At 43.4% G+C, this 25564-nt stretch overlaps 1 protein-coding gene across 9 annotated transcripts in view; it reads right to left on the minus strand.

The window, feature by feature from the left end:
- Nucleotides 1-25564, minus strand: part of DISC1 (DISC1 scaffold protein) — a 347047-nt gene that overhangs the window by 237798 nt on the left and 83685 nt on the right. For all 9 annotated transcript variants that reach the window (XR_011524952.1, XR_011524953.1, XM_070568817.1 and 6 more), the window contains exons 4-5: nt 14136-14283; nt 1028-1157 (exon numbers count right to left, since the gene is read on the minus strand). Coding sequence is in view for 7 of the 9 variants with exons in the window: in XM_070568817.1 (XP_070424918.1) it covers nt 1028-1157; nt 14136-14283 (278 nt within the window). In the remaining 2 variants the exon portion in view is untranslated. The remainder of the gene's footprint in view (nt 1-1027; nt 1158-14135; nt 14284-25564) is intronic.

Below are 25564 nucleotides of genomic sequence, written 5' to 3' on the forward strand. Positions count from 1 at the left end.
CTGTACACTCTGACCTCGTCAGGAATTGTGTAGACCTTTCACTGGTGAATATTGTCCGAAACCAAAACCCAGATTTCACATTGTCAGCCATCCAAACTCTACGATGATGCTCATTGACTATATAAGTACTCAGTTTATTGGAGAATATTTTCAGATTGTGACGACTTTTGCTTCCCTTTGCCACCTTGCTATTGTAGGGTCTTGGGTGGACAAAATCAGCTAACAAGCATCTTCTGCATGAGGCGGTGGGGATGATGGGGTTCCAGTATTTTCTCCAAGGCCCTGTAAACTTGTCTATTCATTCAACTGTGTAGAGCCTAAGCCAGGATTTGGACTCAGGTGTTCCAGAAGTCATGTTGCCTCCATCACTGTTCCCCATTCCTGCCTCCAGCCTCCAGGCTCAAGAAGGTGTGGGGCCAGCTTCAAGGTTCCCTGCCTTGGGGGCCCTGCCGACTTCAGAGCTCCTGATTGCCTCCTGGCTTTACTTAACTCAGGACTGCTCCTAGATTTCTAGCCCCTGGACGATTCTTGGCCACTTTTGATCCACTGCCCTGGGCCAATCTGGAGCTTCCATGTGCTGCCTGCTGGTCACTCCCAGATGCACCTGCCTCGCCCCGTCTGTACTTCCAGCTCTGCCCCTGACAGCTGCTACTCACAGTCTAACTTGATAGCCATTTCCATAAAGGATTTTCAGAGCACAGATTTCTTTCGGCTTCCAAAAGATCCTTCTAAAGGTCAAAATGATAAGAGGTGACAAATTAGCCTGGCAGACAAGGAAAGCCTACTCAAAGGTAATGAGGAATACTGAAAACAGGAGCAAACGCTGCTGAGCTTTCAACTCCTCATTTGTATGAGATTCCTACAAGCTCCCTCATCATCTCCACGCATCTCTCCACTTGGTACTTCACAGGTGGACAGCCAAAGCTAATCGCTACACTCAGGCAAAGCAAAGACCCACTTTGCTGCATTTGGCCTCAATGGATGAGAAAGATGCTGTCCTATTTCTTGAGATTCTTCATCTGCTTACCTGCAACTTCTGCTTTTCTTGAAGAAGCCAGTCTCGTCTGGTGATGGACACATGTAGGTTATCCTGAGCAGTAGGTTCCAACGTCTTTGGCTCTATCCTGAGTGGGGCCTGGGTGTCGTCACCACCAGCCCTTGAAATAAAACCGACATATTGGTAAAGATATGGAGATCTACAAGAATGTTAACAGAAAGAAATTCACAAAGTGGCCCCAGCTGTTCTTATCCTCAGGCGCATCATAGGAATGAGGTCCCTAATGTAAGTTTCTGTTCTAGTGACAGTCTACTGGGGCTTTTGCTTTTTTCCCATAGCCAACTTGCTATTATTGGACCTGCACTGTCCCATACTGTAGCCACATGTGGCTATACGGGCTGAAAGTACAAAATACACCCCAGATTTGAAAGACTTAGTATGAAAGCCAAGAGTGCAAAATATCTCATTAATGATATTTTCTATGTTCATTACGTGTTGGAATGATAATATTTTTGATATATTGGTTGAACTAAATATACTCTTAAAATTAATTTCACCTGTTACTTCTTACATTTTTTAAATGTGGCTATTAGATCATTTAAAATCACGTTATTGGACAGCACTGCCTTGACCATCCAGACAGTGCCACATTCCAGGGCTGACCTTGGCTTGGGGATTAAAAAGAGGTCTGAATGACTTGCAGATGCTTGGGTCCAAGCTTCTCAGAAAAGGTTTTGCTAAAAGACGGTCGAAAACCACTGAACATCTATTTGGCTTCCTCTTATGCTTGCAGGAGCTGGCGTATTCGGAGAAAGCCATGCTGGTGAGAATGGGGCACAGGCTGGAGCCTTATGCTGGTGAGCAGCCTTTGCAGGCATCTTGCAGGTTTGATCATCAAAGGATGACATGTTCATGCTTACAGTGAGCAATTTCTAACTCAGTGCAGGTGCACAGAAAAAAATTTACCCTAAGCAAAACAATGTCAACAATTCAAGGAAACTACGTCCAAGAAAACAACATCAACTAAAATTACAAGGAAAACAGAAGGTTGGGAAAAATATTGCCACCTATGGGTCAGGAAAAGAGAAAATATTGCTAATTTCAAGAGTTCTATCAAATCAAGAAAAAGACAAGCACACCTACCAGAAACTCAAAAAAGGAATTACAAAAGGTTAAGGAAAATGTTTTATCGTCAAAAATGGTTTTATTTCTTTATTTTATTTTTTTTAAAGATTAGCACCTGAGCTAACATCTGTTGCCAATCTTCTTTTTTCTTCTCCTTCTTCCCAAAGCCCCCCAGTACGCAGTTGTATATTCTAGTTGTGAGTGCCCCTGGTTGTGGCATGTGGGATGCCGCCTCAGCATGGCCTGATGAGTGGTGCCATGTCTGCGCCCTGGATCCGAACTGGCGAAACCCTGGGCCGCCAAAGCAGAGCATGCGAACTTAACCACTCAGCCACAGGGCCGGCCCCCAAAGATGGTCTTAAATGTGAATTCAAACAACATAAAATATCATTTTTCACCTAACAAACTGGCAAAAGTTTTCATAAACCATAATTCCTTGATGAGCATTGGGAATAGGAACTAGACTTAGAATATAATATAATTTTGTTTCCCATGTTCCCATGTCTAAGAATTCATTGTATATAAATAATCAGGGATGGGCACAAAGATGAGCTACAAAAATACCACATTTTTTCTTAGTGGTCAAAAACAAAACACAGTAATTGAGGCCCCAAATGAGGACCAGAGCAGTAAACCATGGCACAGCCAACCGTGAGGAGAGCCACACAGCCACTGAAATTAGGTCACCAAAGAATTCATAAGTGCATGGAAAATGTTCAATACATTGCTTTTTTTTTTTTTTTGGCTGAGGAAGATTCACCCTGAGCTAACACCTGTTGCCAATCTTCTTCTTTTTCTCTCCTGAGAAAGAGTCGTCCTGAGCTAACATCTGTGCCAATCTTCCTCTATTTTGTATGTGGGATGCCACCACAGCATGGCAGATGAGTGGTGTAGGTCCAGGCCCCAGATCTGAATCTGCAAACCCAGGCCACCAAAGTGGAGCACGTTGAACTTAACCAACTACACCATGGGGCCAGCCCCCGACATTGCTACCTTCTGAAGCAGGTATTATGGTAACATGTATAATATGAACCAACTGTTATAAAAATAATGCACATATAAAATAAAAGATATGAAAATATCCACCAAAATGCTATCAGCTCTTATCTCTGGGTGTTGAGATTACTTCTTTCGGCCAATCTTTTATTTTCTAAGTTTTCTATAGTGTGCATGTATTATTTTTATAAACACAATTAAAATGTTTCCTACTACATACACTAAGTAGCTGTACTATTTACTTAAATATTTTAACATAGCCAGCCTGTTATAGCCCTTGGACAAAATGGACACGTCCGTGTTGGAAATAAATCCCACTCATATTTTAAGGATCAAGGACATCTTCCCCTGCACAGACACAAGTATCTAGAGCATCTGACAGTTTGAGGCATAAACTAAACCTGTCCGCACCTCTCCTTCCCCATAGCTGGAACGTGGCTGCACATGCGTATTGACTGCAGGGCTCATCAAGTAGAAGCATGAAGCTTTATGTTCTCATTGGTACATTCACACAGGGTCTCACTCCCTCCACATCTCCCAGAAAAGATAATGAGTAACGCGTCCTAATATGTGTTGTGCTCTGCTCATTTCCTTTTCCTGCTACCGCATTTCACTAATTCATTCAGAAAACGAAAACTCATCACTAAGCCCACCTACAATGGGCCATGGCTGGTGCTTGGGTGCTGGGGACCCAGCAGGAAGCAAGACCTGGTTTCTGCACAGAGCAGGGGAGACGACCACCGACAGCAAAATGCAAGGCAATGGATCAGTGCTCAGCCCAAAGCTTCAACCAACTACTGACGGAGCTGCAAGGTGGACGCGACTCTCCCACTTCCCAAATCTTAACGCAGCACTTACGAAATAAGCGAGCCAACTGAACACAGCAAGGAAGCAGCCCTAATATTTTTAGAAACAATGGTAGAAAATATGTCACCTCAGCTTTTCTAAGTTAGAACACAGCTACGGGAAAAGCAGCCTTGCTTGTGTTCCTGGCATTCTCTGAATAATCCTGGAAAACGCTTACTTATGGTAACATACCACACAATTCTGAAATTTATTTTAAGACCGGTTACTCTCTGTTTCATGCGCTTAAAGGCAAATAATCAGAGCAGCACCGATAAAAATTTTTAAATGGATAATAGTACAGTAAACTAGTATGTATTGAGAATTGACTGTACACCAGACATTACCATTTTTATCACACACACTCATTTCTTATTACAGACCTAAGAGGCAGATATTATTATTACAGTTTTGTCCATAAGGATGCAGACTGTCAGGGAGATTAAGCGACTTGCGCTTGCTCACATAGGAGCAAGAAGCAGAGTTGAGGAGTCAGAGATGCATCCGCTGATTCCAACTTTCCAGCCCCTTCCTAGACACATATGCCATTCAGGCTCGCAGCAAGATTATAAACTTCTGTTTCCTCCTGGCTTCTGGTCCTGTGCCACACACCCCACTGATGAAGCCCCCTTGCCCACTATTCAACAAGGGCAGCTGAGAATGACAGAGAGGGCTTAGCACCTGGAGGCAGACGATCATAGTTTGAGACTTAGTTTTACCTTTTTCCAGCTGTGTCCTTGGACTTGTCTAACCTCTGTGAACCTTACTTCCTCATTTTTAAAATGAGGATGATGAGGATGATGATGGCTTCCCTATATGGCTGATTACGGGATGAAATTTCTTCAACAAATGACCACTGGGCACCGACTGTGTGCGGGTCCCACCCTCACACTGGGGCCATCTGGGGAAGGACACAGAACACCTCTGTCCTAGGGAGCTTGCTGTTTACCATCCCACGCATCTCAAAGTTTGCATCAAGAAAATGAACGCTGTGCTCATGTCCAGTGGACACACTGTCCTACTCAGAGGAATGGAAATTAAAGATGAAATGTTTCCTAGGATCTTTGCATGTATCGGAAGAGGAAGTGTCTGCAACGAAACATGGTCAGCTATTGATGTCTGTGGGAACGGGATGCGCTTCCTCCTTGGGCTCCAGTCTCAGCCTGTTCACACAGCTGCTTGTTCTAGGCAGTAAGCCTCGGAGGAAAGAGACTGAGCTTGTGTCATGTTGTTGTCCCTGGTGCCCAGCACTGCGTAGGGGCAAATATTTGTTGAATGATCTAATGAGTCTGTGACCTAGAAAATCCAGAACTAGTTTATATTCCGCTTTCTATTGCACTAGATCATTTCTGCGCACTAATTTATTTCCCAATTTGCTCTGCTTATGCAAATATTACAAGTTTCCTGAATTTCCTAAATAGATACCATCTGGGTCAGGATGGGAGTTATTGAAGGAAATCAACATGGAATTGAAAATTAGCTACAGAGGACCTACAGGTGGGTAACTGGGAATTCTCTATATTATTGTTAATCACACTAATCCATAAGAAAAGCCTGTGTGATTAACCAAAACTCCTCTCTCTGTGTCTCAGACTCTGACTCCGGGTATAGAAAGCCATCCACAGACAGCTAAGTGATGGCCCCAGGACACACTGTGCTCAGTAATGAAGCAAGGGATGGGTTTCCATCTTTCAAATCTTCAGTCCTCTGAGCCATGCACCCTCTTCCTTCCTCAATGTTGTTCCCTTTACATTTATTAATTCTCAATGTGTAATCCCTAATGTCAGTGCAAATTAGCGTTGCTGCAATAAACTAATCAGTATGTAAAATGAGCAAATCCCTCAGGGGCAAGAATTAAAAACATGAGGATTGGAATGTTAAAACAGCACGTGGTGTCAGTGGGGACTTGGGGGTCTAAGATCCCACTCTCAGCCCTGAGATTTCCTGCAGGCCGGCATCTGGGGCTGCCCAGTGCTGGAAAGATCCCGGCCTTTCTACTTTTGTCTTTCCCATCAATCATTTGAAGAAGGATAAAACCCATTTGTAAAATGAGGTCCTACGCCACTGAAAACAGTTTAGCTCTAAATTGCACAGAACACTTCCAGCCCAGTAATAACACGCACGTGACTTTTGTGAGTCCATAGTTTAGTAACATTGGGAAAAGAATGAAACACCATCTGGGTGTCAGTTTCCTGAGCCAAATGGCTAATGAGTGGCTGCCTGTGAAGCACCCACATTGCCACCTCCTCCCCAGCCAGCACCCCAGGGCCCCAGGCCCTCGGAGCCCTCCCTCTGCTCATGGGGCCATCTTCAGAAATGTCTGGAGTGAGAATACTGACAGGGCAGAGGAGAGGCCAGACAATCCACCTGATAGGACATCCCGTGCCAGAATGGCTCATGGCAATTGCCATGATTTATACAGTTGTATGTTTAACACAGAGGGCCCCTTTCCCAGACAGGAATGCCAGTCTTCACGGTGCCAGAAAAATTTCTGTTTTGTGCCACTGCTGGAATCGTAGAATTTCAATCGAGGAAAGGACCAAAATTTATCAAGGTCGATGCTCTCATTGTCACAGTTAGGAAAACCTCAGTCGAGATGACTATTTCTGGCAACAACAGTTGAGTGTGGCCCTTCTGAATATCTTTGCTAATCGCTGCTCCCAATTCATGACCACTCTATCAAATTTATGTCCTGTGAATTTTCTGTTTCCATTTCTCTCTCTTTGGGAAGATGCGGAAAAAGAAGTGGTTTGGGCCAGTCATATAATCACTGAAGTGTGCTTTAAATCTAGAAATAGCTTCCTCACCCAACAGTGTCATAAATTATCAAGGCCACTCTGATAGCACAATCAAATCTTGTAAAATTGCCAGGCGTGATACAGGTAGCTTTACAGTTCTGCCTTTAGATGTATGACTTGGGTGTAGAAAGTAAGGAGAGTGGAGTAAACGTCATATTCCTTGGGAAACTGAACATTGTTTCACAGTCTTATCCCACTCATAGAAAAGACTGCCCTGCCAAAGCGATACATGAATATTTATTTGGGTTTATAATGGCTGTGCCCAATGCCACTGGCTTCAGGACTGAGTCCAGCTGAATTTGAGCAAAGAGGATGACATGGAAGAGCGCCATTTGGAAGCTTTTATTTATAATCCTCTCATTCTGAAACAAGTTCTGAGGAGTTCTCTATGGATCAACTCAACTTATTCTTCTCCTCTCTTCCTTCATCCCCTATCTTCTGGAGGTGATGACAAGGGGCCAGCAGTGGGTGTCCTGGGAGTGGGACACAGGCCGCGCTAGTGCCCATTTGGCTCCTCACCTCAAGCTCCGACTCAGGGTTCAGAAACATATTCCGGTTTGTTGGCAATAATGATCATTTTTATGCTGTACCATGACACAGCCATCTTGTTTTATATCTCTGGTAAAAGGTGTCTGTAACAGTTCTTGTCTAGCCTTACGCGGTATACCTTCATGCCAATCTGTGAACTTGGAGCTGACTGTCACTGAATTCTGTGGTGTAATGGTCCCAAAATGACAATAAAATGGAAATAAAGAATCATGTGTTTCAAAGGGAAGAGAGGAAGTCAGAGGAAAAATGATTCAGCTGCAGAAGCATCATGAGCGACACAACATTTATTTCTTCTGTTCCCATCGGAGAGGAAGTATGTGAGGAGGAAACATTTGGACAGGCAAACGGAGCTCTATGGTTTCCCACTGGAAAACCATTGTTTATCTTTGTTTCTAAAATTTGTTGTATTTTGTTTACTTGTATTTTAAGTCATCTATTGGGAAAGGGTCTTTGAAAAGGCACATTTTGCACACACACAATTTAGGTTGTAAATATGACCAGTTTTAATGTCCATATTTGTGAAGATTCACTGGGAAAACCCATAGCATGTATAATCAGAGAAACAGAAAGCGTTAAAGAGAAGATTATCAGTTATACATAAAACAGTAGGACAAATCCCTCTCTTAGGAGAAGGAAAAAATAACTTTCTCTTGACCAGGTGAAAAATACAGCAAGAATAGATGGCTCTCTGTTCTCTTCTGATCATTGCTGTGACAGGGTACGGAGCTGGAATTTTCTGGTTGCTCCAGAATTAGAAGCTTAAGCTGAAGGACACAGGTCTAAATGCCCTCCATTCTAAACCTCCAACAGTGGGTAGGGGGCCCACCCCAGGGGCTGCTCAGGCAACGCTACCACAATCAACCGCCACTCTCAACACACACACACCCGTTGGCCAAGTAAGAAATGGAGTCTTCATGAGAGATGCTTTTCCTTCCCCTTGCCCCGGCCCCATATGGGGCGAAGGGGGAGTAAACTCTCCCATTCAAACCACATGAAAACAAAGGAAACCCACTAGACCCACTCATAAAGATTGGGAGTGCCCTGAAGGAAGGAAGACTGACATCTGATTCTCCGACATGGATATCTGCCTAATAGCAGAGTCTGAGACAAGGATCTGAGATTGGGCTGTATTTTGGAGAAGTGATTCCCAAGAAACTTGAGTGAGGGAGTGAGAAGGAGGAAGAGTCAATCAACGGTGCATTACTGAGCTGATCACCACATGGGCAACTGGGACTCAATCCTACTAGGAATCTTCTGGAAAGAATGTGTGGAACATGCCTTAGAACTGTCCCCCCAGAGGCTGGGTAGGCTGAGCATTTATCCACCAACTCCCATCCCAGTGGCTGAGGGTTGATTACCCACCCCCTTCCTCACAAGCTTCAGAGAAGGCCCTGCGGCAGACGAACCTGCTGGGAGCCTGAGGCGGCAAGTTATCAGTGAGCACAAAACTGTCCATAGCTGGAGTGCAAATCAGGGGGAGTGCCACAAGACAGTGGGCATGTCAACACCTATATACAGAGAGTATCCCAGCCTCTGTTAGCCAGGGAAGCAGTGATGACCAACAAGGAGAGGACCACAAACGCTGGAGAGAGAAAGATTTGAATTGGATGTATAATAGAAGTTTCAAACTGCTCTGGATGAATGTCAGTAAGCGAAAATGACCCAGACATTTGTGTTACCTGCCCAAGATATCAGAAACAAATGGGAAAGATGTGTTCAACAGAGCCCAACAGAGACTGGAGAATAGTGAAATCACGTTGCGTTTGTACCCCCACTGAGCAGAGACACCCCAGTGGACCAGTTACATTACTGAGCAGTATGGAATCAAAAATAGACAGGGACAGGGTGCCAAATGATCGGAGTATCTGTATCTGCTGTTGGAGGGGCCCGGTCAGCCCCTGAAGGCAGCAGTTAAACTCTCTGGCTGCCAGAAGGACCTGAACGAATCGAGTGTGATTTGGGGTGGTATTCCGCACAAGGTTCAGAGAATTAAACAGCTTTTTTAAAAGCTGAATTAAATGGGGATTATTAAGAACAAAGTGACAGTAAAAATTAAAAATGAAGCTCCTGATTCTACTTGGGTATTTACATTTCCTTAAATCTTATTCCAAACCAAATTTTCTTAACCTGAGATCTAAAGACCCCCTAAAGAGTGAACGGATAAGCCTCAGAAGATCTGTGAGGCTCTGGAAACTGCATGCAGTGGTGTGTATGTTTGTACACATGTGGTTTGGGGATGGAAGAAGTCTATAGCTTTTACCAGGTTCTCAAAGAAATACTTCATCCCAAAAAGGTTAGGAGGCACTTGTTTATGTTATAAACTACTATTGAAAATTTGCCATGTCAATACAACTATTTTATTTCTATAGGAAAAGTATGGTTCATTGGAAAGTATTCTATTTCCCCCTTGAGTCAGAGAGAGTCCCTGGCCTCAGAGAAAGTCCCTGGTCTGTGAGGAACCTTTTTGTCCAGGCTCTGGGATGTGTGAGCTCCAGCCAGCACATGGCCCCTTGGTGGTCGCTGTGAGAACTGTAGCCACAGCCTCCAACTCAGGGGAGACCCGCAAGTCCAGATAACCCTGCTGATGACACATGTCACAGGCTAGATGGGCAGTTGGCACACTGAAAGACAATTCTTTAAAAATTGTTAATAACTATATAATTACATCAACATCCATTAGAAAAACGTAAGAAAGAAGTTGATTTTGAGTCATTATTTTCAAATTGTGTCAATAATAGGACACGGTGGATTTGGCAAAAGAAAAGCCAAGATAACAATAAATAACCAAAGTCTGGAAAACAGTTATCAGTTCAACCCTCTCGTTTTCTGATGAGGGGAGGGAAGTGTGGGGAGGTTAGGAAACTACGCCAGGTCCCACGCAGCTGGGTAGTGGAAGAGACAGGACCAGAACCCAGGTTCCCTGACGTCCAGTCCAGGGTTCTATCAAGATACTTGAAAGTCCTTCTCACTAGGGTGTCAGAAGAAAGGCTGAAGGAGCACTTTCTCTAAGGCAACTGAACCACATTAGAGTGAAGCTTCTCTCTCTTTCTCTCTCAGTAGGTATTCCCATATATCTTTGTAAACCTACAGATAGATACATACCATATGTATCACATTCATTCATTCAATGAATATTTATGGAATACTTGTTATGGGTCAGCCACTGTTCTAGTCTCTAGGAATAAAAAGATAAATACAGTACAGTCTTGTCCTCAAGGAGCTCTTGTCTGTCAGAGCAGACAGATATTCAAGGAAACAGATTTATTTAAGAGCCAAGACAGAGGTGAGTTCATTCCAGGCGCTCCAGTAATTCAAGAAGGAGATGGTGTGACTTAGGGGCAAGGCAAGGATGGTAGCTGAGCTGAGTCTTGAAGAATGAGCAACAGTTAGGTGACAACAGTGGGGCATGCACAAGATCATAGAATTAAGAAAACATTCAGAGCATTTAGGTAACATCTAATACTTCAAGTACGTGTGGCTTGCAGGTGCTAGTGATGGCTAGTTAAACTCTGGGCTGCTGGGAAGCTGGGCAGTAGCTGCATTGGAAAAGCTTAGAATGTCATGCTAAGCAGCATGGATTTTATCCTGAAAGAAGTGAGGGCCACTGAGCATGATATGCTATTTCCATCTGTGGCACTGTGGAAGATGAATGGGAGGGAATAATATTGGAATATCAGCAAGGAGACCACTGCAATAAACCAGATTACACGTTTTAAAGCAGAACAAAGGCATTGATATGAGGTGAGAAGAGTGAGTAGGAATGAGATGGAGGTAGACAGTAGAACCAACAGGACTTGGGAACCAATGAAATTGGGTAGTAAGGCAAAGGAAGGAGCCAAAGATGTCTCCGAGTATTTGCTTGGGTAACTGGGTAGATGTTGACATTTAAGTCACTGAGATTGGGAAATAGGGGAAGGGGCTGAATGGGGAGAAAGACAGTAAATTTAAGAAGCGGTTTTTGAAACTAGTATAAAGGCGAGGATAAAAAGATGGTAAATTTTGTAGGCTAAAATAAGGATAAGAAAAATAGTGAACTTAGTAAAGGTCAGAGAGATGTTCAGCAGAAAGCTGAACCATAGTTTGGAACTCTGGAGAGAGATCAGGGTAGAGATAGAAATCTGAGGGAAATGAGTACATTAATTGTACCTGAAGTACAGGAGTGTTTGAGATCATCCAGAAAGAGTATATAAAGTGAGAAGAGAAGATAGGCTGGAACAGAAGACAGAGGAACGTAAATATTAAGGAGACAGGGAGAGGAAGAGGAGCTCATAAGAGATTGAGAAGATTGGCCAGTAAGGTAGCAAAAAGACCAGGAAAAGCTAAATCATGAAAGCCAAGGGGAGAGAGAGTTTTAGGAATGAATCTGACTGAGTAAAAGTTCTAGACACTGAAGTGACATAGAGCAGAATAAGAACTGAAAAATGTCTTTTAAATTTAACATCTAGAAAAATCATTGCTGACTTTGACTTTGGTAGTAATAGAGATAGAAAGCAGACCACAGTAGGATCAAAATGGGACCGGGAACTAAAAACATGTTGACAGGGAACTCCTGTGAGGAAAATGAGGGAGGATAATAATTAACAAGGGAACCCAACAGTTTACACTGGCTTCGTAAATAGTTGATAAAGACTTGTACTTTTATGGGGGACATATTAAGTTGAGTCCTCTGAAATTGCTACCTTTATAGGTCACAAACAGTCAGATATAAGAAATGTCAGAAGGTGTAACCTAATTGAGGGAGAATGCACGATATTGCCTTTATTTTTGTTCATTGTATTCTATGAGAAGCTCAGCCAAGACCATAACAAAAGCATCGCTCTCCATAAGATCACATGTAGACTAAAGAGAAGATCATTGAAACGCCTTTGCCAGGTCGACTTAGAGAGGCAGCGCAGCATGCTAGTTCCAAGCGAGGACTCAAGCCAGGTGGCCGCATTTGTGCCTGAGCTCAGCACCCACCACTGGGTGGTCTGCATAAGACCCTGAACCTCTCCTGGGCCTAGTTTCCTCATCTTTAAATGCAGATATAGATATAGAGGATGAAGATGTAGCTCTCCATATAGACATAGATATCGACACATAAAATAGTGCTACTCCCTGAATTGTCTTGAGGATTAAATGAGTTACTTCCTGGCCATCAACGGAAAAATAGATAAGCCAACAGTGGTACATCCATACAATGGAATATTATTCCGCCTTAAAAAGGAAGGAAATTCTGACACATGCCACAACATGGATGAACCTTGAGGACATTATGCTAAGTGAAATGAGCCCATCACAAAAGGACAAATACTGTATGATTTCACTTATATCAACTCTTATAATGACAACTCTTATACCTAGAATTGTCAAATTCATAGAGACAGAAAGCAGAATGGTGGTTGCCAGGGGTTGTGGGGAATGTGGAGGTAGTGTTCAATGGGGACAGAGTTTCAGTTTGGGAAGATAAAAAACAGTTCTGGAGATGGATGGTGGTGACGGAGGCACAGTAATGTGGATATACTTAATGCCACTTAACTGTACACTTAAAAATGGTTGGAATGGTAAATTTTATGAAAATGAAAAAAAATGAGTTACTTCTTAAAGCACTTAGTAACTGCTATGCAAGTGTTTGCTAAATAAATAGAAACATAATGCATTGGCAGATGCTAAAAATGGGCCAAGACTGGAGTGGAGAACAAAAATGACCCCAAAGAACAAAAGAAAGAAAGAATTACGTGAAAAGTCAAGTTGGGAAGGACCCCATGATGAAAAAGGGAGAGAAAACGGGGTGATACCTCAATGTGAGATGAAAAAAGCATAGAAATGGGGAGGTGGAATTCACCTGCTCTTTAAGAAGACCGCATAAAAGTTCATTCAACAAACATTGAGAAGGAAGCACCTACCAGATGCCAGGCACCATGATACGTGCTCCCAGGAAATCTGCAGAGCCAGCACACGAGGAAACAACTGGCCTCAGTGTTAAGACAGGCTTCGGGGAGACACCAGGCTGAAGTGAATGTAGAGTGCCATGTACACCTAACAGGAATAGGCCAGACAATCTTGTGATTGTCAGGGCCAATTGGAAGCTGGAAACAAAGTGTAATTTCCATGGCCATGTTTATCCCTAAGTAGAAGTAGACCTGAACTGTGATTAGGCTGATAGTATTCAGCAAGCCTTCACCCAAGGAGAGAGGGAACAAGCAGACAGACGAGAGCAGTGGCTCTCAGACTTTTCAAACGCACCAGTGTGTGGGTCACACCCTCAGAGAGCCTACTTTAGTTGATCTGGGGTGGATCCTGGACATTTAAAAACTTTCCAGGTGATTCAAACACGCAGCCAAGATTGTGAGCCACTGGATTAGAAATAGCACTTGCTCACTGTATATAATCGATCCCAGGGGACCCTCGCGCAGCAGAAACAGGAAAAGCTGTTCAGGATCTAGAGGTGGAGTCAGGAGGAGGATGTGTGTTCATCCCTCAGTCAGAGGGGACTGTCTGCGGATCTTAACACAACAACAGAAGACCGAGCTGCCCTGACAGGAGGAAATCCACCCCCACCTCCTCGGAAGGTTGGGCTCCCACGGGAAGCTTTACCCCCAGGCTGTGGCTGTGCTTGTGGAGGGTCTCTTTGTCAATTAGCAGAAAGGCCTTCTTAGGAGAGCATGACCCACAGTGGTCTCTCTCTCTGGAAGGAACCCCCACTTGCCTAACCAACACAAGTGTACTCCCCGGGAAAAAGCAGCTGAGGGTCTCTCCAGCTAAACCCCTCCCAGCTCTTCACTACATGGGAGCGGAGAAAGCAAGAGCCCGAGGAGAGGAAGGTGGTGGCAATCCCAGGTACTTACTGCTGAGCGGCCCGGTGCAAGGCAGCCTGGGCCTGTGCTCCCAGGTGGCCCAGGAGGCTGCTGAGGGCCGGCTGCCTCGAAGGAAGCTGAAAGTGCAGGCTGCTTTTCTCTTTCTCCAGGTCTTCTAATCTTTGGTTCAACATCTCAGCTGGAAATCCAAAATGATGAGAGGGAGAAATAAAGAACCATGAAACTCAAAGTAGATAGTCCAGTGTCTCTTAGCCCCACTCCCAGTCAACATTCATGACCTCATACAAAGGTTACCAGTTTCTAGGCCAGCACTTCATCTCTCAGTCGGTGCTTTTAAGAATCTTCTGTCTTTTTACTGACAATACAGCCCTCCCACCCTTCATTCTTCTAACTATCAGAGGGTCTAGTTTATGTATTTATATCACGGTCATAATTATGATCATCACATAGAAGGATACTTAATTCTTTTTAAAAACCCTCGTGGTCAATTGGGAGGAAATCTGCTAATTTTGATGAGTTCTATATAGACAATTGAATCAATGCTTGGGCATTGATTTTACAAATGTTTCCTTAGAAATTGCCCATCAAAATAGAAACAGTCACAGTCCCCAAGTCATAGATGTTATGCTCATATTCTATCACGTTGTACATGACCACCTATCCACTTCTGTTAGAAAGGAGGGGTCCTATTATTTTTTTAATGGTCTTAAGTCTCCTGAGACAGGCATAAATATAGAATCCCTGTAAAACAATTTTTCTTTAAAAAAACCAACTGCAGAAATTGGAATTTCCTCGAGTGAGAACTTACCATCATAATCAAACACCCAAACAATTGGAAAGTTTCCCATAAAGCTATTTTTGCAGAAATGTAAGGTGTCGGTTTAAAAAATACCATCTGCCAAAGTTTCCCTCCCGCTGGTCCTTGCCAGGCGGTTGGGCAGACGTCTCGATCCCCTCCACCCTTGGGGAGTAGGTGGGCCCTGGGGCTACCCGAGATCCCAGGCAGCCGCCTCTGGCCTTGAGTGCCTAGTGCTTCCCCAGGAGTGCAACGCAAACATTGTCCTTCGCTATTGACCTACTTTTCAAGTAGGTCATTTCTAGAAGACTCCATTTCAAATTAAAACAGTTTTCAACAAGCTTGTTACTTTGAAAGCACCTTCAGAACCTTTTATCACATACCAGCAGAGGTCAATACTAATCACAGTGCCGCCCTCAACATGACACTTCTCTCACACCAGCCCACTCCTGGGGGACACACCTGGGGGAGGAAAGGCAGGCCTCAGGTGTCATGGACAGCAAAATTGTGTCTCTGGGGATGTCAACTGAGAGATCTCCCCATAAACTTGCCATATGCATTGGGACGGATAGCCAGAAACTTGCTAAGAGAATTTGCCATGGATTCATTCTAACGATACCAGAAAGGGTCACTTATTTACTATTCAAGACCAAGTCACAAGCAACAAGGCTCTCAGTTCATGCAGCCTTCTTCAAAGTGACAAGATGGAGCTATTCCTGACACCTCACTTACAATACACAGTGGAGCGTGGCCCGACAGGTCTTCCAGGATAACACCGAAAGGTACACGTTCTGTAACACCAAGCTTCAAATATTTTTTTAACTTACTTTATTTTAATTAATACTTTTATTAATTTATTTATTATTTAGTTATTAACTTATTTCTTGCTATATAAAATCAAACCCTCAGTGAAAAACAATTAATTTCTTACCTTATATGCTTTAAAATAACATATTGGTGCCATCAAAACGTAGTGGCAAAGATGTGTCAAGATACCATTACATGGGGATTAGGAGAAACCTGAGTTTGTGCCTCAACTCTGACATTTCTAGCTGTCTGACCTTCCAGTTACTTAACCTTCCTAAGCTTCAGTTTACTAATCTGCAGAAATGGGGCTAATAACAGTATCTCCATCGTAAGGTTTTCTGAGGATTAAATGAGATAATCTGTGCAAAGCATTTTGCAGGAAGCCTGGCACCTAGTATGTGTCCAAAAGGACTGGCCATCAAGTGTTCGCAAGAAAGTTAGACACTCAGTCTGGTCTCCCTCAGCATCTACCAGATTCTAAACCGTACCCTCCCACTGCCAGGGGAAAAGTCCCCAAAGAATGCAAGCCAATCCAGCAAAATAAAACCCTGGAAGTCGTAAATTGGCTGGCAAAAATCATGGCCACAATGAATCCCAAAAGAAAATATGAATTATGCCAGGTAATATCTGCAATTAGCTATGTTCTATGCTGCCACTTGCCTTCAAAAATGAAGATACCTCAAGTTATTTCTATTTTATGATTAGAAAAGTGAACAAGGATGGTGACCATCGATTTTGTAGCTTATCATTATCTCTAATTTCTAAATGATCTCCCACTCTAGCCTCTCGATTGGCTCTCGGCTCCAAGGGGTTCCATTTCACATGCCGGCATCACCTCTGGTTGGCAGAGGGAACATTCTACTGGTTCTCGCAAATTACAGCCCTGTTCACTAATTAGATATCCCAGGCAGAGGGAGCTCCCAGCCAGGACAAAGGCCCATAGGTAGCCAACAAAGAGGAGAGTAGTAGGAGATGAGAGGAGAGAGGGTCCTTGATCATCAGGGCGTCAGAGGCCATCGTAAGGACTTTGGCGTTCACCTCGAGGGGGATGAGAGCCACTGGAAGGTTTTAAGCAGTGGAGTGACGTGATCAACTCACGTTTAACAGGAAAACCCAGATGTTCCGTTGGGAAGACCATAAAGGGCAGAAGTCCAGAGACCAGGGACAAGGTCACCACAGTCCCCTGGACAAACCTAATGGTGGCCACCTAGAAGTGAAAGTGGGGATGGAGAAAGGTGCTGGGATTTCAGATCTTTTCTGACAGATTGGACACCAAGAATGAGAGAAAACAGAAGTCAAGAGTGACTCCAGTGTTTTTAGCCTGAGCAACCAGAGGATGACGTTCCCATGAGCTGAGCTGGAGGAATCTGCTGCTCCCTCTCCCAGACATATCCTTCCCACACGGGCCCAGGATCCAGGTCTCAGTATCCCCTCTGAGGGCACCTTTCCGGGCCCCACCCCATCCTCCAGGTGGGCTCCCTGGTCTATACCTTCCCTAAGCGCCCCCGGACTTCTCCTTGCACGAGGTGCCTCTGTTTGTCTCTTCTCATTCAAGGCCCCCTGTGTCCATGAGAGACGGACTGTGTCTGGCTGCATGCCCACTTGTGCAAGCAGTGTGGCATAGACTGCAGACAGACTGAAGAAAAGACAGACCTGGAGACAGCGAACAAGACATAAGGTTTATGGGGACTTACATACAGGGCATGTCCAGGGGCGGCCAGCTGGACAGACTTACACACTGTTACCAGGGGCAGGGAGGGGGTTGCTGATATAGGCGGGGGGCACAAAGACTATGTGCTTGCGAAGAGGGCTGTCCCTGGGACAGCCAGCGTTCCCAGGACAGTAGCTCATGTGGAGGGCTCCGTGTTCCTTCATGATGTTCTTTGAGTGCGATAGGTGAAGATCATGGCTGGCCAGGCCCTGGCATCCTGCCCAAACAGTTGGCATCCTGCCAGAAGGGGGCCAGAAGGACACATGGCTCTTAAAGGGCTCGAAGTTTATTGCCCAGCAAGGGTGACCCTACTGCATCACCATGCTTGTCATTGTTTAATCACCAGGAATGCCGCCTGGCTCAGAGCAATTGTGCGCAAAAATGTGTCCAACTAAATTCAAGTTTAGAGTCCCTCATTTTGTTCATTGTTTTGTGTATTTTCATAAGCCGCTTTAAATGCTTTTCATTAGCAACTAAATGAATATAAAACATAAAACTCATCAAATCCACTGCCTAAGTTGCAAGACTTTACTCTTTCTCCCAAAGGCACCAACCGGGTCCCTGTGACCCCGGCCTGCAGGTCTGGATTCTCTGAGTAGCCTGCTTCTGCATTTCCACATCCTTGTTATTTTCCCTTGTGGTGTTCACCACACTCATGCCTTCTTCTCCATTCCCACTGCCTCCAGTGCTGCCCGGGTCACCATCACCTCCGCAGATGAATGACTTCTCTGCTTGATGGCTCTCACTCCTTCCATCATCTCCACATGGTGGACAGAGCGCCCTTCCTAACTCAGACGTGTACAAGCTAATGAATGAATGAATAAACTGAGGAATGAAGAGACAGTTGCTTTGTCCTGACACTGTTCCAAGCACTTCCGTATAGGTTATCACAAAACGTTCTCAGAATCCTGGGGGCCTCCTCCGGCCTCCAGACAAAGGCCAAACATCTGTGCCTGGCATTCAAGACCACACGCAAGCTCACTCAGCCCCACTCTCTTCTCCTACACCAACACTCTGGTCCTAGCGACACGGTGGCGACACATCATTGGAAAGAACACGGAATCACAACACTGAGAATGAGGGCACCAGAATTCTGCATGAATTTGACACCAACTGCGTATACAATATTTGACAAATCACCTTCCCCATTTAAGTCTCAGAGCTTCATCTGCTTTATGGCAATAATATCTCCAATGAAATTATAATTTTTATTAAACAGCAAAGAAGTGTATTGGAGTCTGCCTTAGCTTAGTCTGCTTGGGCTGCTATAACAAGGCACCACAGACTGGGTGGCTTAGACAATAAACAGCTATTTCTCACAGTTCTAGAGGCTGGGAGTCTAAGGTGACCGTGCCAGCGTGGTCAGGTCCTGGCGAGAGCCCTCTTCTTGGCTGCAGACAGCCAGCTTCTTGCTGTGTCCTTACATGGTAGAGAAAGAGTGGCCTCTTCTTATGAGGGCACCAATCCCATCGTGAGGGCTCCACTTCGTGACCTAATCACCTCCCAAGGACCCCACCTCCTCACGCCATCATGTTGGGATTAGAGTTTCACATATTAATTTGGGGCGACACAAACATTCAGTCTATTGCATGCCTCAAAGGGGGAAGAGAGAAGCTTCAACCAGAATGGCCCACTTTATCCATTAATATAGACGGTGTGGAAAAACGGTTCCTCTGGTGAGGAGGAGTATTTGAAAATAGTATTTTTCACTTTCTAAATGCCATGCCTATTTATTATTTCATGTATTCACTCAATTAACAAATACCTCTGATAACTCAATGTTGCTAGGCTGTAGGGCTGCAAAGATGAACAGGACATATTCCTGGTTCTTAAGGAATTCAGTGACTGGGATGGGGTCAAAATTATAAACAGGCCTTCTCTTGTCTTCCTGTGCTTCATTGGTGGGGGGGTGGGGGGGGCGGCGCATGAAGGAGCACATAGGTGACATGCCCACCAGCACCCGGGATGTTCAGGAAGCCACAGAGAGGCATGTGATGGCATGCTTGGTGATGTGCCCACCAGTGCAGAGGATGAGGCACACTGACGGGAAAGAGGCTGCAGGTGGAGCAGACAGCCAGGAGGGTGGGAGATGGGTTATACTGAGAAATATGCCAATAATTAAACAATTAAATTGATGGACTAAGTAAGTAAATAGATGGAGGATAAAGAGAGCCAGGTTTCTTAGTATTGGAGAATAGACTTACAATTATGGAAAAGGGTAAGGGCAGAAAGAATTTAGGTGTGTTGCATTGGAATTGAAAGTACTGGTATGAATTAATGGTTTTTAATACAGATACTCACAGATAGATATGGAAATAGTTATAGACGTATGTGCTGTGCATTTACATATATTTTCTTTATCCACTGAGAAAGCCTAGAAGCAGCAATACTCCAGTAGCAATGGGCACACCAAGCACACAGATCCTGATTTCGAAACACCATCTTCTGCGAAAGGAATCAGAGCCCTTGGAGAAATGGCTGATTCCAGGCCTGAGGCAGGACCAGTACAAGATGAGTCTGGAATATCTTGTCGTACAAAAAAATTAAGACATGCTCAAAGACGGGTGGAGACATGTCAATAGAACCCAGGAGCCATCTTGAAGGAGCTCATATGGGCCAAATCTTGGATAATTCAAGAATCAAATAAATAATATTAACGAAGTACAACCCATTGAATAGTACACGCACCCATGCATTCATGTTAATAGGATGCCAACTAATAAAAAGGAATGATGCAATAGAGGTTTGGTGGGGCGCAGGGTACCAGTGTAATCTTAGGACACCTCCTTCACAGTATACCAATCAATTTCCAAGGGAAAAATGGCAACTTTGTGGTGGAGAAACCTGGAAGCCACTAGCATAACCAGATGGTCAAGGTTAACATCAGCAGTAGTGGCACAGGTCTGCATTGTGTGACACCTGATAAGATGCACCAAGAAGCACACAGTGTCATTTCCATTATGTTCTTGTCAGGGCTGCATGACCTGAATCAAGTCAGTAGGAAACATTAATGGACCCAGACTGAAGGTAGACCAAGAAAGTGGAAAGTCTGCACTCCTGAAAACTTTCAAGGACGTAAAAGACAGAGAAAGACTGAATATTGAAGAATTGCTCTAAGATGGGAGGAGACTAAAGAGACTTGATAGCTACAAGCAGTGTGTGTTCCTGAACAGGAAAGGAGAAAAGAATAATGTTGAGATCACTGGTGAAATGTGAGTGGGATCTGTAGACCAGATAGGAGTGCCGTATCAATGTTGACTTCTCGACGGGGAGAGTTGCAGCTTGGTGGCGTGTGAGAGTGTCACTGTTTGGGGAAATACACAATGGGGTACATAAGGCTGATGGGCATCATGTCTGCAGCTCCCTCTCCACTGGTCAGAAAAAGGCTAGTGATAACGGACATGTGCATCCAGTTGGGAATCAGAATGAGGGAGATATGTAAGTTCTTTGTACTATGCCTGCAACCTTTTTGTAAGCAGAAAATTATTTCAAAATAAATTCTTTTTTAAATTATACATAGATAACCACAGCACTGCTAAATGCTGCATTTGTGACTTTTATGTCCTTTTATTTGTGTGCATCCTGCTGTGCCTTTAAGAAAATCTCTCCTATTATTCTCTCTGTTTGGCCCAGTGGTCGAGGAAACACAACTCACTTTTTCTGGCTTTTCTTTCTTTTAAACCTTTGCAAGTTCCTGTAGACATTGTTAATCTGATTTCAGCGTGTAGCTCAAGATTTAAAGCCAGAATTGTAGAGAGTGCTGCACACAGCAGGTGCTTAATAAATGTGGTAGACCGACCATCTGACTGGCAGCAAGAATATTAGAAATTTTGGTTGCATTTTGTAGACATAGCTGCATAGTAAAAACAAACAAACTCCAAGTTAACATGGAGGATATTACCAGGCACGAAGTAAAATGACGCATTGAATAACATGTTCTAATTGACACTATACATTCAATTTCTGGATCTAACACGCTCGCTTGTAGGACTTCAGCAATAAACATGCTAACCATCCTCTCATTCCATTTGGATCAAGTAAATGTATTTTTTGATGCTACAACAACACATTTATTAATGTTTAATTGAGGGTCAGTGCTCATCTGTTATTCCTTGGCACAACAATAAGTGCCTGTTACTTGGGCTACAATATGGAAACAGAAAGAAAGAAGTGTACTTTCTACATCTATGAATAAATAAGCAAATAAGCATTTATAGAGCAGCAAGAAATCTTCACACATAAAGACATCCTGCTAAATAGATTTCATTCCCACTGCCTTGTTCTGTCTGTGGGAAGACAGAAAATATGGTGTAAACCATTTTCTTGGCCACGCAGCCATCCAATATTCTAAGGAGGCCCTTTACAGTTAAGAAGCAATCAGTGTCTCCCTAAGTTATTTTTCCTTGGTTTTTACATAATAGCCAAGGTACGCTATTCATTGAGAGCTGAATATTCTAATAATTCTACATTACCATATGCATCACATGCAGGTGACCAGTTTACGAAGAATTAGACTGTGATAAAATGTATTTCAGACTAACCTGAGCACAACTGAGCCAGTCTTTGAGATTTTAGAGTAGTGGAATTTCTTGGATTCATTAGCATAAAAATCAGCCACTGTTGGGGCGCTGAGACTTCAAGCATAGTAATCATTTTTGAGCATCTACTACAGGCCCGGCATCATATATACATTATTTCTGAGCTTCACAACAACTTATAGTAGGAATACAAAGGCAGAAACTGAAATCCAGAGAATTTAAGAAATTTGCTCCAGGCCTCGGAATAAGTAAGTAGCAAAGTCAGAATTTGAACCCTGATCTTTTCTGGTGCCAAATTCCAGCTTTTTCTATTCCACTTCCCAGGAGACACCCCTGCTCCCAGAGTCTCCCCAGTCACACAGGGATCTGTCTGTCTCTCCATTTGTCTGGGTCCCTGGACACTGTGGATGCACTGGTCAGAGACTGGGCCTCATTCAACTCTGCCTTGCATTGCATAGACATTGGTGTCTAGCTCAGTCCTGGGCACACAATAGGCACTGGGTAAATGCTGAATAAATAAAGGAATGGCTGTTTCTGCTTGGATGGGGTGTACTGTAGACACAGAAAAGCAGCAACCATGCTGTGAGCAGTGCTATGTGCCAAGCACCTCGCCATAGAGCAATCATTTAATCCTCACAATGACCTCATGAGGGAGACGTGGTTATGCCCACTTTGCAGACCAAAAGACTGAGGCTCAGGGAAAGCTTAAGGACGTCTAGGTTAGTCACACGGCTATGTGGATTCAGAAATAAAGCCCAGGTCTGTCTGACTCCAAAATCTGTGCTCTTGACCACTGTGTTCTACAGGAAGATCTCATCCTAGAGTGCACGCCATAACCTGAAATACACACCCGAATGCATTACGCAAATGCAAACCATTCTACCGACCCATTTCCCACTTCATCCACTCCTTTCTCACAGAAGGCATTCAACAGCCAAAACAAACAAGCAAATAACTTGCAAAAGTGGAAGCAGCCTCAGATCCAATTCCAGGGGAATGTTAAAACAAATTATGGTATATCCACTCAGGGAATGGTATGTAGCAAGTCAAAAAACAATGAGGAAAAAATGTGGGGAATATGTACAGAATACATGTACCTATTATCTGGACTTTATTATTACAAATATGTTTTTTTTAAAAAAACCCTATAAGGAACTAAGAGTTTTGGCATCAGTCAGTATGATTCTGGGTGACTTTTTCTCAATTTCTCTTCTTATGAAATCAGCTATAAAATCTTGAGCTGTTTATTATTAAGAAAAATACTATATTTTTTAAATAGCCTACTGGTTACTTATGCTTCTCTTTGATTTCTGTATAAAAATGGAGATTTGGCTTCCTCAAATTCTTAATGCTAAACTGCTTAGGGTAAGCTTGGCTCCCTGGGTCATAGATCTTTTCAGAGTACACCAAAGAGGATTTCTGGAAAGTTCTATTTGAAGCTCGCCAATGTGTGGAGACAAGACTGAGAAATCACTCCAGTTGTGGTATAAAAGGAAAAACAAACATTTGAGGGAGGTACAGAAAGTTTGGAAGACAAGCAATAATTTAACTGTGATACTTGCCCACTGAACACTTAGCTGATTACCTTGTTCTTCATACATATTTGTTGATTTGTTCTGAAATATTTCAGTAGAATATTTGGTTGAAGCATCTGTTTTTTTCTCAGCAAGAATTTACCAAGTAAAATAAATTGTGAGTGATCAAAATAGCAAAAATAATGAAACTTCTAGTACTTCCCCAGGTCTTGGATATGTCATATGACTAGCAAGCTATACGTGCATGTATAAAGGAGTATATGTATGCACATGCACACATGTGCTATCCATAGGTTGGCAAACAATACTTAAAGTTGCAGTGTTCAGACACAGCGGAAAACATAGAAAATTCCTCAGGATCATGAGCTTCTGAAAGAGTGGCTTGGTTATCAGTCAGTCCAAAATACTCTTTGCCTCAACTCTTAAAACTAAATTCATAAGAAAATGTTCCTTTCACCAAAGGCCAATCACCAAATATCCCAGGGAAGTGACCAACTGAATTTTGGTTACTTCTTACAAAAGCCTCAGGTTTTCAGAACTATAAAAACCTTCTCTAAATAAAAACCTACAGATGCTGTGGAGAACTGAATCACTGTAAATGCGGTCCGTGTCCTTTGTTCAGAATCTGGGGTCGCTGAATCCCCACTGGCAACAGTCTGTTGCCCACTTCTTTTTAAGCGCCATGGAACGTTCCCCACCGTCATGCCTACCACTTCCAACATTACTCCCACCATCTCCTCCACTCCTACCACCACCACCATCAACAACAGCAACAGCACCAGCACTACCCCTGTCACCACTCCTACCACCACTGCCATCCCCTCTGCTGATTACATTAAGAAGAGAGAGACCCATCCAACTGTCCAGCTTTCTATTAGGAGATATGAGTTGAAAGCACTTACCTAAGAAGGAGGAACATTCTTTAGGTCATTTCCAAATAGCTACAACACAGATAAGGACAAGAGGAGGAAAAGAAGGACAGGAGAGGAAAAGCCACTCAGCAGAACAAGGAAAAAAGTCAGAAAGGACGCATACCAAAATATTACCAGTGGTTATCTCTGTGCCATGAGAATAAAGGTGATTTTTTTCTTTTATTTATATTTCTGAACTTTCTAAATGTTTTTACAATATCATATATTGCTTTAATAATTAGTAAAAAAAAATCCGCTGTTAGAAATAAAAGGCAATTATCAGCTCGTACATTCAGGGAACAGCAAGTAGGGTTCCTACCTGGGGTCAACCAGCACAGATTGTGGAGTCAAATACAGTTGAGTGCGATTTTTTTTCAGCCATTTAAAAATGTGTAATCTCTGAAAGAAAAGCTCTTGTTTAAATCTAATGGCAGATCCTCCTACGTGAAACAATTTTTTATGCCATGTTCTTCATTTTCATTGAGTTTAGATACACGACCAGTCATTACCAGAATGGGTTCATCACTTACACAATTACTAACTCACTGAGCAACCTAGAAGGATGCCTGATAAACCGACCAACCCTGTATACTGAATATTGAAGTTTATTAGGGATAGTCTAGTTAAGAGAGAAATTAAGAGAACAATTCTTTATAGCAGACTGCCTATACCAACAAGGCCCTGGGAAATTTCTGGCAGCAATAATACAACTTAAAGATTGGGCCAGTGATTCTTGGGCCTTTTCCACATCAACAGTAACCTTGTAGAATGACTCTATTGAAAATCCATATGGTCACTTTGGAGTCTCCACTCCTGGGCTCCTTTATCTTTCTCCACGTGTGTTAAAGGGCTTTGGGACATTTAATAGATGGACGTGCCTCTCAGACATGGGAACATGCTATTGACAGCAAGGCTATTTTTAGAAATTATACAAGTAAAACAATTCAAATGCCTATTCATTATTTCTCTCTATTGGTTTTGGTTGTGCTCAGTTTTCACGATTAAACTGGACATGGCATTCAATTAGTTCCTATGAATAGACCTTCCATGAGTAATTTGCTCTGCTGGTGTTTTCATAAAAAATTAGCTGGACACATCTGCTCATCAGTGCTCAAAACCACAGGCTCTCTCACCCTTTTAATGGCAATCACTGCAACCTGT

Source organism: Equus przewalskii, chromosome 1 (genome assembly GCF_037783145.1).
Source record: "Equus przewalskii isolate Varuska chromosome 1, EquPr2, whole genome shotgun sequence".
Classification (NCBI taxonomy): domain Eukaryota; kingdom Metazoa; phylum Chordata; class Mammalia; order Perissodactyla; family Equidae; genus Equus; species Equus przewalskii.